At 44.6% G+C, this 16,399-nt stretch overlaps 1 protein-coding gene across 1 annotated transcript in view; it reads left to right on the top strand.

The window, feature by feature from the left end:
• Positions 1-5,291: 5,291 nt before the first annotated feature.
• PDCD6IP (programmed cell death 6 interacting protein) overlaps positions 5,292-16,399 on the top strand; it is a 203,604-nt gene continuing 192,496 nt past the window's right edge. Inside the window, 2 exon segments of the mRNA XM_030203495.1 lie at positions 5,292-5,654; positions 14,947-15,001. Of these exon segments, the coding sequence (XP_030059355.1) occupies positions 5,449-5,654; positions 14,947-15,001 (261 nt within the window). The 5' untranslated portion in view covers positions 5,292-5,448.

Below are 16,399 nucleotides of genomic sequence, written 5' to 3' on the forward strand. Positions count from 1 at the left end.
TCTTTTCAAGTTGAAAGATAGGGATCATCTTTCAGTCTCTGGTCTTCATAGGGCAATTCGGGACTTTTCTTCTCAGAAGAATCTGTTCCTTTTATCGACCAAGTGGGGGACTGACCTGCATTGTTCACATACCTCTTTGGATTTTGGAAAATTGATTGCTCGTATTCCCTCCTTAACAATTGCAGCAGATTTGAGAGCATGCCAATTTAGAGTGATCCATCGTGCATATATATCTCAAACGCAATTATTCCACATGGGTGGCATTGAGTCTCCTATTTGTCTGAAATGTTCTCAACAACTCAATTCCTTTTTACATGCTTCTTAGGAATGCTCTAGGATGCGTTCTTTTTGGATACAAGTGGTCCAATACTTGCAATTTATCTTGGGCTCTGTGATACCTTTGTCAGCGACGGGCTTCTTGTTAGACAAGTAAGAAATGTTTTCTATGCAGAGTGGAGGGGCTCATCTGTTTGCCCAAAAAGTGGCACTCCTGGGTAAAGAAAAACTATTCTCAGGGTGTGGACAGTTCAAGCAGCACCTTCCAACTGGGGCTGGCAAAGTCTGTTACATAATGTTATGCTTCTGGAGAAATGAAAAGTTGGGATCTGATTTAGATGCAAAAAATAGTTTTTGTCTATTTGGGATTCTTATTTAAATTCTCTTTCACCCAGAGCTTGGAGTGTAATACTTTATAATATTTTTTTTGGGTGGGGAGGGGGTGAGTCATTAGGCTAGGGCACATTTGTTCTGGTGGAGGTTTGGCTATAAGAAACCACGCCCTCCTCTGATTTATACTTGTATGGATATTTAAGCCCTGATTGTATTGTACTGTTTGTTCTGTATAATGTTGGTTCTTTGTTGGAAATTCCAAGAAAAAGATTTGCATAATAAATTGACTGCAAGTTTGTGCACATGTATTTAAATTATAATTATAATTTACATTTTTACATGTATGTTTATTTTAGTTGTGTGCCAATTATCCCCTGATGAAGTCTGTTTGGCAAAACGTGGCTACGTCAGGTCTACTTCAATAAATGTTTCTCTGGACTCTGGATGTGTTCTGGTTTCTGTTCCTTTTGAGAAAGGTACATCTTATAAATTTTTGTATTTTAGCAGAGTACACAAAAAAATGCATTTCTGTTTCTTTTACCAGAGTTGCACTGCTTATAGAGTCTGGCTTTTTTTTGGCAGAGGGGAAGGGTGTCTCTATTTCAGTTTTTGCCTGCTAGTTTTTTGTTATTCCCTATATTGTATGAGGTGAGGGTCTAGAATACTAATTTCCAAATGTGGTCCTGGAGGCACCCCAGCCACTCAAGTTTTATATCCACAATGAATATTCATGAAAGAGATTTGCATGTACTACATTCACAGCATGCAAATCGCTCTCATGAATAATCATTGTGGATATCCTGAAAACCCAACAGGCTGGGGTGCCTCCAGGACCAGGTTTGGGAACCACTGGTCTAGAATACACATAACCAACCCATCTGAAGATATTACTCTGGAAGGATTGAAACTACTTGCTGTCACTATTAACCATTTTGCCTCCCCAATAATGTATTTCTACAACTAGAGCTGGTGAATTACTAAGGTCCACATTGGGGGAAGGAAGGAAGTGCTGGGTAAGGAGGGAGGAACAGAGAAAGAGGTTGGCTTTGGAGAAAGTGAAAAGGGGAAGATGCTGGTGTCAGGCTTAGGGAAAGGGGATAGGAAAGGTGTGCTGTTCTCTTGCTAATTCATGAGAATGTGAGCAGGGGCATAATAAGATAAATTTCCCATTAATGGCTAATTTCAGTAAAAAAAAAAAAAAAAGAATATATATATATATATATATATATATACTATATATATATATATATATATATATATATATACAGTGCAATCCGCTTAAGTGCAAGTGTCTGGGACCAAAGAAATACATGCAGTTAACCGGAGCATGCACTTAACCGTTGAGACCCAAAGAAGCTTGACATCTAATAAACATATGTACAGTACGGTTTATTATACGTACAGTATACAGTCTCCGTTAACTGACGTTAGGCTTACTTGAAGTAATCAGTGATAGTCCTCTGTATACTATTGTGTCTGTGAGTTCCATAGACTACGTCTACCAGACAGTAAAAACTGTCATAGCACTGACATTCAGTGGCCTCCAGATAGGCCCGCACGGTGTTCAGACTCTCCAGCATTCTTGTAAAAGTGACAGGAGGAGGTTGTTGAATTTCGTCAGCATGTGCCTCGCTGCTCATTTCATCATCTGTTTCATCATCAGCCGTTGCCTGCATGTAGGCGCATATCTGGACATCAGTGCTGTTGTCAGCTGTTTGTAGATCATAATCAACAGCTACGTAGTGATAAAACTCCTCTCCAGTAACACTGGCTGGGATGGCAATAGCCTGTTCATCTGCCGCGTTTGCAACAGCTGCATCTGTTTCGTCCCTCTCCACATCCTTAACAAAGCTTGCCCGCTTGTAGCAGTTCACAATGGTTGCCTGTGTAACAAGATTCCAGGCTTCTTTCTGCATATGTAGGGAATCCAACAGTGATAGATTACGAGCCAGTTCAACAGCACGTTTATCCTTGCCAGTCTGGTCATCCATAACGCTCATCAGACGACGTAGCACAAGAGCCTGATAATGTTTTTTGAAATTGGCTATTATGCCCTGATCCATAGGTTGGATCAGAGAGGTAGTGTTTGGTGGCAGGAAGACCACCTTGACGTTAGACAGCCTGACATCATCACTGTGTGCAGCACAATTATCACAAAGCAACAAAATCTGACGCTTTTGTGCCCGCATTCTACTGTCTAACTTCTTTAGCCACTGCTTCCAAATTTCCCCCGTCATCCATGAATTTGCGTTAGCCTCGTATGACACAGGAAGTCGCTTAACATTCTTGAAGAAATGGGCTGTTTGCTCTTTCCAACGACGAGTGGTTCCAACTTCTCACTCCCATCCATATTGCAGCAAAGGAGGATCGTCAGTCGGTCCTTTGACGTTTTACTTCCTGTAGTTTTGGCTTGTTTGAATGCAAGTGTTCCATCAGGAATCGCTTGCCAGTAGAGGCGCAAACTTGTTGAAGATGGTAGGAAGAACTGAAACAACCCAATTTTCAGCACGAAAGTCATCAGCGTCTTGTTTTTCACCATGCTGTTTCTTTAATTTTATGTTGTTCCTCTCCTTCCATCTTTCCAACATCCAACAGTGGCTTTGAATTCAATTAGTCTATGACTTTCAGCTAGCTGATTAGCTTTCTCCATAAGCAGTGGACCACTGACAGGAAACTGGTGGTTGAGAAAACCACCGAAGAACAGCATCTTCTACCTCCTCAGCTTTTCCCGCAGGCTTACGTTTCCTGTGTAGATTTGTATTGTCTTGCCAGTCTTCCAGAAGCTGATCTTTCTGCTTCAAGATATGTGAAATTTGACTGGGATTGACACCATATTCTTTAGCAATAGATGCTTGACTGTGTTTGTTTTCTAATTTTTTAAGAACTTCTATTCCTTCAGCCAGTGTTAAAGTCTTACAGTTGCACGATGACGACTCCAGTGTACACTCTAACAACTTTCTTTCACTTATTCTGCCTGTGGCAGTTAACCAACAAGACTTCAAATTTATCGCCCCTATGTCACATGCCAATCGGCTTCCATATTCCGTGCGTGCACTTATGTGGAGTCTTTCCTGCAGAGGAGCGGTCTTAAACCTTGCATATAAGCGAATCTTGCACTTATCAGTGGTGCGCTAAACCAAAGTTTGTCCCCATAGAAACTGATGGCGCCAAAAACAGGACTGAAGTATGGTGTGCAGTTAAACAGAGCATGCGCTTATCTGACGTGCACTTAAATGGCGTGCACTGTATATATATATATATATATATATATATATATATATATACACACATACATACATACTGTAAACACACAGGGTGAGGCAACCCCCCCCCCCCCATAAAAAAAAAGTAGTCTAGAATTTTTTCCTGTTTTCTCAAAAACCACTTGGAATTTCAAAATGAAATTTTACAGCATTATTTGTTACTACCTATATTTATGTGCCAAGCGGAATGAGTGATTTCTGGAGGTTCAAATATGTTTGCACTGTAATTATTGAGAAAAGTGTACCTACTACCAGCTTCCTGTTAATAACACAACAGTAACTTCTGTCTGGGGAGCATTATTGGAGGCCTATCACAAGCTGAACCCAAAGTCACAATCACTGAACTCAAGGAAGTGCTGCAGATGATATGGGACAGCCTGCCACAGGGACCCATCAACATGGCTGCTAAGAACTTCCCAAAGTGACTTAAGGCTTGTTTTAAAGCTGGGGGGTGGACACTGAGCAATGATAGTGACTGCAATATTTTGACACATTGTTAATTGTATCATGTATCATGAGTTGTATTTTTTTTAATGTAAACCGTTCCGTTTTGCAGTTGCAATATGAAACGGTATATAAAATGAATAAATGATGATGATTATTTGAATGACCTTATTTTATTGTGTTTTAGCCTGAACATTTTTAAAGCACAAAAATCGCTAGGTTGTAATGTTAAAATGTAAATAACATCAACATAGCTTAAGATAATTATGGGGCTCATTTTCAAAGCACTTATGACCTACAGAGTTCCATAGGTTACTATGCAACATTGTAAGTCTAAGTTCTTTGAAAATACACCTCAATATGTAAATAAAATATGTAAAATTTTCTGGCTGAAATTCAAAGTGATTGCTCAGAAAATGGTAAAAAAAACCCCAACAACTCTAGTTTACTTTTCCATGCTTTACCCTGTATATGTCTATATCTATCTTAAATCAGCTTTTGTCTTTTTTTTTTTTTTTGGGGGGGGGGGGGGGGAATAAATAAAAAAAAATCCAAAATAAAAATGAATATGTATGAGATGTAAGTATGGAAAATAAATATGCTAAAGTGTCACACTCCATCCTTTATATTCCCCCCCTCAATAAAAAGTAAAACTAGCCTATAGATTTTAGATCCCTTCCCAACCCCACCTAATCCATCCGGAGTATTCCCACCAACTCCACCCACGAGTAGAATACTTGAGAAAATCTTTCAGAATATAGTGCTTTACAAATAAAAAAACAAATGTTAGATTTGATCTCTGTATTCGGAACCTCAGATCCACGATTACCAAACATCCTTATGCTAACACCTCTCCAGTGCAAGCGTTCCTTCTTTCTTAGGCAGGTGAATATGACTCACGTCACGCGCCTCAGTCATCGACGTGATATTCCTCCCACGTGATTAAAAACGTAACGCATTACGTCACACGTCGTGGTGTGCCCACACCCGGAAGTTTCAGTCGGTGGTAGACAGTGTTGTAGTAGCCAGCCGGCTATCGTTTTTCTGTGGGTTTTTTTGTTGTTGTTGGAGTTCGCAAAGCTTTTCTGTTCTTGTGTTTTTCTTCCGTGCTGCGGGTGGTGGAATCGGTACCATGACGGCGTTTATTTCGGTACCATTAAAGAAGTCCTCGGAGGTAGACCTCAGCAAACCTCTGTCCAAGTTCATCAACATGACTTACCCGGCCGGGGACGAACAGGCCGAGTATTGTCGAGCCACCGACGAACTCAACAAGCTGCGTAAGAGCGCCGTGGGCCGCCCGCTGGACAAGCACGAGAGTTCGCTTGAGTTGCTATTGAGGTGGGTGAGGCGACGCGAGAAGACGAGGGTAATGGGGGGGGGGGGGGCATTATTATTAGCATTTGTATAGCGCTACCAGACGCACGCAGCGCTGAACATGTGATACAAATGACAGTCCCTGCTCAAAATAGGAGCTTTTCCTTTGTATGGAGGGTCTTATGTTAGTGAGAGGGGCGCGGGATCGGTTTATGACGTCACGGGGCGTGCTGCGGGATGCAGGTGTAGGTATTGGGGTGTGTTTGTGCGCGTGCGAGCGAGTCTGGGTTTTTTTTTTTTTTTTTTTTGCTTGTGATGCCTTCTTACGGGGTGAGAGTGCAGGGGGGCCCGGCCAGCCCATCAGAAATGTTAGCTCTTGTATGACACGCAGGGGAAAGATGGATTGTTTCCTGTTGGTGGAGGTCATACTTTAGGCCATGTCTTGTAGGGGTAATGATAAAAGTTAATTCTCCTTAGCAGTACTCTAGCGACTAGTGTAGTAGGATAGAAGCTTGGTCTTTAATAATCTGACCCTTCCAGTGATGCTGGTTCCAGTATCGAGTGCCTTTAAAGCAATGTTATGTCTTGTTGGAATAATTTTCCTTACACCTTTATGAGGAAGAATATGCTGGAGGTTTTATTAACCGTTTCTTTTTTGTTGATTTTACAGCAGTATGCAGGATTTGTTTTTGTAAGTTAGGCAAAAAAATGGTTCAGTCGGTACAAGTTGAGTAGTAGTGATCTCTGGCCGTGTTAAGATAGGCGGTATATCAGAACCATGAAGCTTTTTTTTCTGTGATATTTTTTTTGTTACATTTGTACTCTGCGCTTTCCCACTCATGGCAGGCTCAATGCGGCTTACATGGTGCAATGGAGAGTTAAGTGACTTGCCCAGAGTCACAAGGAGCTGCCTGTGCCTGAAGTGGGAATTGAACTCAGTTCCCCAGGACCAGAGTCCACCACCCTAACCACTAGGTCATTTATTTAGATTTTGTTCACACCTTTTTAGTAGTAGCTCAAGGTGAGTTACATTCAGGTACACTGGTTATTTATCTGGCCCAGGAGGGCTCACAATCTAAGTTTGTACCTGAGGCAATGGAGGGTTAAGTGACTTGCCCAAGATCAAGGATTTGAACCGACCACCTCTGGATTGCAAGACTGGTGCTGTAACCACTAGGAATTGAAAGAAATCTTGGTGACCCTGGAAGATGTAGTGAGCCAAATTGACAAAGAGTAGCAAATCACCTGGACTGGATGGCATACTTCCAAGGGTACTCAAAGAACTCCATTAATAGAAACAGTTTTAAAACAAAGAATAGTAAAGTTTTTGGAATTCAATGGATTACAGAACCAGAGGCAACATGTTTCACTAGATACAGATCTTGTCAGACAAATCTGATTAATTTCTTTGACTGGGTGACCACAGTAGTTGGATCGAGAGAGAGGACTAGATGTGGTGTATTTAGATTTTAGCGAAGCCTTTGACACGGTTCTGAATAAACAGCTAGTAAATAAACTGAGTGCCCTCTGTATGGGCCCTAAAGTGATCGACTAGGTTAGGAACTGGATGAATGGAAGGTGACAGAGGGTGTAGTAAATGGAGCGCACTCTGAGGAAAGGGACGTTACCAGTGGTGTGCCACAAGGTTCTTTTTAACATTTTTGTAAGCGATATTGCTCAAGGGCTGTCTGGTAAGGGGAAACATATGGGGACAGACTTAAAGATCTCAATATGCATACTTTGGAAGAAACAAGCAGGAAAAACAGAGGAGACACAAAAGATATAACCAAAGTTGTTTACCTCTATTATATACAGTACTTTTTCTGTTTCTAGTGGGTTCACAATCTAAATACTGTGTGTATGTGTGTTTGGTTTTTTGTTTGGACAGTCAGTAGTTTGGTTTGCTTGTTTAGAAAACATGAACCTTTTTAAAGCACCTTAAAAAAATTTAGTTAATAAACTTGTTCCAGTCGAACATTTGACAACATGCAAATGTTTTTTGTGTGTGGTTTCTGGTTTCTAGTATGTTTTGTATACAATTGTTTTTTTTTTCCCTCAAGGGCTTATGCAGAAAGCTGTACAAGTTCTATCATAAACTTTCTGCAAAAAAAATTGGCTGTAGGATGCACTATTCCAATGAGCATGCAAATTACAGCCAGGTTAAAATGGCAGCAGTAATATGCAGCTCATTAACAAAAATGCCATCTTACCTGTCATTGTGTGAGTGGTGATTGACTTTTGAAGGGGGGTAGCAAATGTAGGCAACCCCCCCCCCCCCCAACCTAGTCTGACCTGACACCCCGTTTCCTCTCCAGAAGTGCCGGGGACTTTGGTCATCTATATTTATTTAAGACTATTTTCCCTCCCTTCCTCATATGGTGCAGATCTTAGAATATTCCCTCTCACCTACTCTGAGGTTGTTATCCTATATAATAATTCTCACCACCAACATTCTAATGAGTGACTGTCTGTGGCTCCTGGAGTTGCTGAGCTAGGCTTCGTAGCCAAGCTGACGTCACTGACAGCTGATTCCCAGGCAGGGGGAGGAGTAGGGAAACAACAACCCTTCTCTCCCCCTGCCCCCCCTGCAGCCACCCATGTCCCACGACCCTCCTCTCCCCCTGCCCCCCTCCAGCCACCCATGTACAACGACCCTGCTCTCTCACTTACCCCCCTCCAGCCATCCCAATTGAAAGGTTAAACTACACTTCATTGCTAGACGTAATCTGATACCGCCACAGAATGGGTGAGAACTGGTGCTGTGTGTCCTACTTCTGGAGCTTTAGGAAAAAAACACAAAAATGTGTTCTAACCCTTGTTCCCTCTCCTAATTAATTATTTTGGATTTCATGAGCACGGACCCTTGCTGGTTTCTGTTCTGGGTAAACATCAGTGGATTTATACCTGAAATCGGGGCAGGCAGGAAAGATCCCCGGTCCTGCCTGGCGCTGGCGCTGATCTTCCCCCGCTGCCGGATCGCTGTTCAAAATGGCCGCCGATACAAGGGCGGCCTCCAAGACTTCAGCAGAAGTCTCACGAGTCTGCCATTGGAAGTCTGGTTAAGATATTAATTTTCTTAGTTGCTACTATTCCTAGCCACCAGCTAGTGAGTGAGCCCCACCTCTCCAAATCTAGCTTCTCTATCTTAAAATAATTTTGGGTAGGAAATGAGGAAGTGAAGTCACAGTGCTGAATGATTGCCTAGACATTTTGCTCCCACACTTAGGTGCCCAATAATAGCTTCATCCTGCCCCATCCATGCTGAAACCTGACTTTCTTTGCTATTCTCTTATTGAGGAAGTTGGTTCCAGTATAAGCAAGGCTTCACCATCTGGTAAGGGCCCTTTTTGCCATATGTTGCCGGTGCCCCTCTCTCCCTCAATTATCCACTTTCTCTTGTGGATACTTGCGTGGGGCCTGCTAAGTGGGGTCTCTCTAAAGACGTTAAATTTACTCCCAAATAAAATCCTGTAAAGAAGATATCCTCGTGCACATGGACGCCATTAGCGTTGATCTCAGGGACTTGGGGGGCCATGTGGAGGACTCGGAGGTAGAGAATGATAGTTACCATTAACCACGGTAAATCTGCATTAACAGCATCACTGTAAAAAAAAATTATGGCAGATGCGAGAACAAAACTTTTTACCGCCTCACAGGAACGATAAAAAGCTTTGTTCCTGCTGTAAAAAAAAATTCCTCTCCTCCTCATGGGTGTCACTCAGGTGTCGGCAATTCATACAGGCCAGCTCCGTTGCCTTCCTCCTGTCGTCCCACCCTCTCTACTGCAACTTTTGCTTAATGTCAAACAGGGAGTTGCAATAGAGAGGGCGGCACTTGGCAGGAGGAAGGCCACGGAGCCGGCCTTGGTGAATTGCTACTGGCTGGCTGCAGGAAAATGACGCCAAAACATCCTCAAGTGGGGGGAGGAACATGGGACAAAAGTGCTGGCTGGAACCTCTAGACCCGTGGGGGGGAGGAGGAGGAGGAGGGGAGCTGGAGGGAAAGGAGGTAGGGGGTGGCTGGACTTGGGCTGTCTCTCGACAACACACTCGCTCTCTTCCCAGGGCATGGTAGAGGCACCAGAGTGCTGTGCACAGGTAGGTTAGCAGAGGCCAGAAGACACACAGGATCAGCGAGTAGCCAGATATGCTGCTGCCATACCCCAGCCAGGCCTCCTGCCAGCTGCAGCTTAGGGCTTGCGCTGACCGTTATTTGAGTTTGAAGCTTCCACTTCTGAGTGAGCAAGGGTGGGAGAGCAGAGGAGGCCGCATGACATGGGAAGAGAAGAGGCCTGGACCCATGGAGGGCTGGAGGGAAAGAGAGGTGGGGGCTGGACCCATGGGAAGAGGGGGGCTGGTGGGAAAGGTAGGGTTACTTGAGCTTGGAACTTCCTGCTGAGCGAGCAAGAGGGGGAGAGCAGAGGAGGCTGTGTGACATGGGAAGAGAAGGGGACTGGACCCATGGGAAGGGAGGGCTGGAGAGAAAGGTAGGGGCTGGACCTATGATAGGAGGAGGGCTGGTGAGAAAGGTGGGGGCTGGACCTATGGAAGGAGGAGGGCTGCCGGGAAAGGTGAAGGTTGGATCCATGGGAAGAGGGGGGCTAGTGGGAAATGTGTGGGCAGGAGGGGGGTGGAGGGAAAGGAAAGAGGTGCTGGCTAGACCCATACGAGGAGCAGGAGGGGGCTGGTGGGAAAGGTGCTAGCTGGACCCTGAGAGGAGGGGGGGGCTACAGGGAAGGGAAAGAGTTGCTGGACCAAGGGGAACAAGGAAGAGGGAGTCAAATACTGAACCCACAGCAGGAAGAAGAAAGGGAAAGAGGGCAGGCAGGTGAATCAGATGCTGGAATGGGTGGGAGGAGAGAAGTTGTGTTGGAGAAGAGAGAAACACATTGGTGTGGAAGCAGAAGAAAAGGGAGAAGGGGGGTCACATGGAGGTAACAGAGGTGAAATGATGTGCATGGTGGGGGAGGACAGGGACACAAAGTGGAGAAGCAGTGTAGGTATGGTATATGGACACAGAAAGGCATTGCCAGACACAGAAGGGAGATGATGTTCAACACGGGGAGAGGATAGGGAGGTGATGATGGATTTGGGGATATGAGCACAGGGGAGATAATGGACAGGAAAGTAGAGGGACACAGAAGGGAGATGCTGAACATGGGGGACGATAGGGACACAGAAATGGAAGATGGATGGTGAACATGGAGAGAGAAGAGAAGTCAAATGTACAGGAGAACCTGGTGAACTTGGTGAGTGAGCTAAGAGAAGACAGAGAAGCAGAAACCAGAGCCTGACACTAACATGATTTAAAAAATAAAATGACCAGACAATAGGTAGAAAAAAAATAATTGTATTTTTCATTTTGTGAGAGTATATCAGATTTGAAATACATATCTTGCCAGAGCTAGTGTTAGACATGGCTGGGGCCCAGGGCAGAAATTAGGGAGGGGACCCCAAGCCCACTACCAGGCTACACTTTCTTCACCTTTCATCAGGCTTGGGGCTTTCTCTGGTCAGAGGCCAAGGGCAGTTGCTCTAGTCACACTTCCCTAACACCATCCCTGGCATGTGCCATCTTTGTTTTGCATAGTACAGGAGTTAATGCATCTTCTATATCTCTGGTGTTATACTAAATAACTGTTTGAGACGTGCATTTTCTACTAGGAAGTTTGGGTGGAGGAACACTTAGAACAGTTAACAACTAATGACTCCCGCCTCCAGTTAACCACGCAGTATGAAGATCTTCAGTACAAACTAGATGATCTGCAGAATCAGGGATGTCTGAAGAACCTTTCACCAATTTATCCAAGTCCTCACCAAAAAGCATGGACCCCTTGAAGGGAAGAGAACACAGCTTAGCCTTAGAGGCCGCGTCCGCGACCCCAACCGCTTAACCAGAGGGCCCTATGTGCCCCCACTACCATAGCCATATTTTTTGCTGAAGCACGCAATAAATCATAAAGGGCATCTGACAAAAAAGACGCTCCCATCTCCAGCTTGGCTAACTCCTGGACCCCCGAGGAACCAACATCCACCGAATCATCCAGAAGCTTCTCGGCCCAGCGAAAACACGCCCAAGCTACCAGTCCCCCATACACCGAGGCCTGCAAGGCGAGAGCTGACAGATCGAAACTACGTTTGAGAAATGATTCCAGCCTCTTGTCCTGGGGGTCACGGAGAGCAGTACCTCCGTCTACAGGGATTGCTGTGGCTTTAGTAACTGCCGTCACCACGGCGTCCACTGTGGGAGCCTTAAAGGAATCCCTATCCTGCGGAAGAGGATAAAGCCTCGCCATGGCTTTCGCGACTTTACATGGCGCATCCGGAGCATTCCACTCCTGAAAAACCATATCCTGGAGATCCTTGTTCATGGGGAAGGACCGGGCTTTCCGCTGGATAATATCTTTAACTAAGGGATCCACCTGTCTAGCCTCCCCCACGGCTACCTCTCGCTGATCAAACTTAAGGGTGGCCGTCACCTGATCTATAAGCTCAGCCAGCTCATCCCTGTGGAAAATTCGAACCACCGAGGGATCCTCACCAGGAATCAAGCACTCCGCATCCTGAGAGCCTTCAAACCCCTCTGGGTCCCCGAACTCACTAAGCGCTCCGTCAGAACCAACCGGAGAAAAGTACTCCCCGTCATATGACCAATCCACCCGTGGTCTTTTTGCCAGCGAGGTACTAGCCCCCTCCTCCAATTGGTGGGGTCTCGTCCTCCATGCCTGATAGAGGGTCCACACGAAATCAGGGGGAAAACCAACCCCTCCAGGAGCCTCAGACGGGGCTTTTGCAACTAAAACGGGGGCAGCGGGCCCAAAAACAGCTGATTCCGCAGCAAGCGCCGCTGACAAAATGGCGGACGTTCCCGCCAAAACAGGAGCCGCCACCGATGTCCCGAGTGGAGTCCCCGCTGTCCCAGCAACTCCCGAAACTGCCGGGACCTCCGCAGTTAACTCGGGGGGGGGGGGGGGGGGCGTGCCACCGTCACCTGCTTTGGTTCGCCACAAAGGTGCCACTGAGCTCCCAGGGATTCAACACCGCGGCGCGTGCACGCGCGACACCAGAGAAGTTTGCCCGCCATCCAAACATGAGGGCAAAAACAACAATGCTGCGCAAGATGGACCCAAAATGCTCTCACTCACTCAACACACTCTCGCTGCTCTCACGCTCTAACAAAGAACTGAAACTCCGTTCGTTCCGAGCAGGAGAAATTCACTGTTGCTCTTAAAGAAACAGGAACATAAATTGGCAGCTGAGAATTGTGAGGCACTCAGGGCTCTACAGTACCAGGAAAGCAGCCGAGGCACAAAGCTGCCAGAATCTCAAAACAGAGAGCAGCACAGGGGGAGGGACCCAAAATAGGTGTGACACCCCAGGGGGAAAACACTGGGCCCCACCGGACTAGGGCCCCGAAGCACTTATTTATTATGATTTTTTTTTTCAACACACGTACAGGGTATGCCAAGAAACAAAAAATGGTCAGGAAACCAACAAATCCCCGTGACCTAGTATCCAAACTACCTCACCAGACTATTGAAGACTGCACAAGCTGTCCTACCTCTGCTGAGACTGAGAAAATACTGGCTAGTGGATGTACTGCACAGGTTATATATACAGTATTCAAAAACTCAGTGTTTCTCAGTCTCCCTCTGCTGGTAGGAGGGCATAACCCACGCGTCTTGACCGGTCTGGAGGGTCGTGGAGAAAGGCATAGTATTCTACTTATAATGTCAACACAATATGTAATAGAACTTTTTAATAGACAGTGTAGGGTATAAGTAAAGATGGAAAATGTAGATAGGTAAGAGAATAAGAGGAAAGATGCACATGAGATCAGAGAGATGGTTAATAATTATCTCAGCTAGGGTAGGAGTGGATAACCATGTCCTGCTGCAGTATGTGTAGCCTGTGACTCTCCTTGTGTGTGTGTGAGACTAAAAAGTTAGTTACTTTGTCCATGGCCAAAATGAATTTCAGGGGAGAAATTATATTTCAGACTTTTTTGCTGTTAACTACTAGGTCGCACCATATTTTGAATTTCATCATTAACTTGCTCTTTGCATACTAAGCTTTTTTCCAAAGATAGTCAAGATACTGGACAGTGCTGAACATTGCTCCTTTAATGGCTAGCCCCTAGCTGGTTAGCAGCAATACTCAGCCTGCTAATCAGCTAGACACCTGCATAAAGTTGGAACAGAAAAAGGGCTGTCTAACTTTATGCTGGGAAGGTAACTGGTCTCCTGTCTGAATATTGGCCAGTGCCCGATTACCTTCTGGGAAGCGGCTCCAGCTGTCCTACCTTGGACCTGGTGGTCCATTGGTAAATGGGCAGGAGCCAGTGAGCATTGCTCCTGCCCATTTACCACTGGACCACCAGGGATTCATCAAAGTATGCCTGGAAAGTGTGTGTGGGGGGCTGGGCTTAACTTGCTCTATCTTCAAAGGATAGGGGGGGAATCAGGCTAGGGGTGGTGTTTTACATTCTGGGGAGGGGGGGGGGGGGGTGGCCCGAGATCTGGGCATTAATTTTTTATGCGTATCCTGGCCAGTATTCAGCCAGAATACACATATAAGTGTCTTGGTCCCGGCTGAATATCTGCTGAGACCTGCTTAAAATCCAGCGGTCAGAGTAATATGAATTGGACCCAGATATACAGGGCTAATTCTGCTCCTGGTGATTAGTATAACTTCCTCCTTCCCCCCCCCCCCCCCCCCCAAAAAAAAAAAATAGCTGGCCACCCTCAGGCTGAGTATCCACCGGATTGCATCACATTCATTATGAATTGATAAGTGTGACTGTTGGGCAGACTGGATGGACCATTTGGGTCTTTATCTACAGTCATTTGCTATGTTTACACATAGTTAACCATCTATGCTGGTATGGAACAGTGATCTGTTCTAGAGGTTGTTTAGAAAATTTACTTCTGTTTTTTTTTTTTCTTCCCATTCTGCATCGTAGTGGTTCAGAAATGAAACCCCATGTTGAGGGAGGGGGGGCATGGCTAAATTGCAGGAGAGGTGTTCAGTGGTCTTGGTTGACAAGATGTTGTAGTGGACCTGTGAGTGGGTTCTCTCTTTGGAGAAGGATTGGACCAAAGAGGAAAAGATATTTGCTATTCTGTTATTCCAAGGTCTTTAAGGGTTGTAATTCTGCCATCTTAAGGAGGGAACTTAATTCTCCTGCATGCCACCTTAAAAAGTTTTTTATTGCTGTTTTTTTTGTTAGAACACTTAGTGCTTCATTTTCATCTTCTTTCTATTTAAGTATCCTCTGTGCATATCCCACTGATGTCATGCTTGTTTATTCTGCACAGGTATTATGATCAACTGTGTTCCATAGAACCAAAGTTCCCATTTTCTGAAAGTCAGGTAAGGTAATAAGTATGAGATTTTTATTTTTTTTAGTTTGTTTTATAATTGATAAATTGATGGTTATTTTACATGAGAGTCTACTTTTTGTAAGTTTTCTAAAACAGCTGTCCCTTCATCCCTCTCCCTCAGAAATGATCTCTGTGGTGCACAGTAGCGTATCTCCCCCCCCCCCCCCCCCCCCCGACAATGCTTTTTGTTCTTCCAAATAGCATTCCTTCAACTGTGTGGTCACTAATTAGGTCATTTTATATATTATATATATGTTTATATTTGTCAGGACAAATAGAAGCAGAGTTCTACTTGTTTCTTCAAAAGAATATTACAAGTATTTATAATATTTGAGGTATTCATATGAAGGAAACTTTCAAACAAAAGTGCCTCTTTGTGAAGTCCGCAATTGCTTCTTACTTGTAAATGCTGCTTTGCTTTTTCAAAGAGAAAATTGCCTTTTGAAAATTTTAATTTGGGTGTAGATTTGTTCATGTACTATTTGTGTGGGTATTTCTGTAAAAAAAATTTATGTGCATACTTTGGGGAATTCAAACCTGTTTAAGTGCATCCTCTGGCCCATTCCTACCCCAGGGACACCTCCCTCAGAAGCTCTGTTTCTGTGCTGCATAAAACCTTTTTTCAGTTTAGAAATGCCTCTTGAACCCTAATTGAAAATGTGATGTCTAGGAGAGGGTGTACTTAAAAAATAAGGAAATAAAAACTTTGGAAATTCAGGTATTTTTAAGCTTAATTTCTTATAGGGAAGAATGGCCCTGTAAGATCGTCATGCCCTTTTTCCCCTTTCCCTCAAAATAAGTATTTCATTATTCATACAATGTTATTCAAATTTGTGTAATGGTTTTCATTCCTGACCCTCCCCTCCAATCTTGCTTTCATGTTCCCTTGACTCTATTATGTGCTTCTAAACATGGTGTGCCACAGCAGGTTATACTCTGAAAAAATCCCTCCTGTGCCATTGGTGGTGGCAGTCCTAGCATGCTGCTCCCTTAGGCCCGTGCCCATCTCTAATGGATAGTGCCCATGATCTCCTATGTACTTGTCAAGTTTCTTGCCATGGATAGCAGCATCAAACAGGATGGATAGGGGCTGGTACAAGGAGCCCGCATGGTTGAAAAGAGCTTCTTGGCTCCCTTCTTCTGTGGCTTTCTTCTGTCCGCAACCCCCACCATGTGTTGTATGGAGACTTGGATCAGGGAAATTATTAGATGTGGTGTAGTTAGATTTCAAGCAGAAAAGAGTAAAGGCTGGCCAAAGGACGATCCAACACTGGAGATGGTGCTTCAGTTTTAGGCACCACCTCCTGTTTTGGATCGTCCTTTGGCCAGCCTTGGCTATTTTCGTCTTAGAGGTTCTTCCTGTTTGCTGTCCTTGTAGTTAGATTTC

The sequence above is a fragment of the Microcaecilia unicolor genome, chromosome 1 (genome assembly GCF_901765095.1).
Source record: "Microcaecilia unicolor chromosome 1, aMicUni1.1, whole genome shotgun sequence".
Classification (NCBI taxonomy): Eukaryota; Metazoa; Chordata; class Amphibia; order Gymnophiona; family Siphonopidae; genus Microcaecilia; species Microcaecilia unicolor.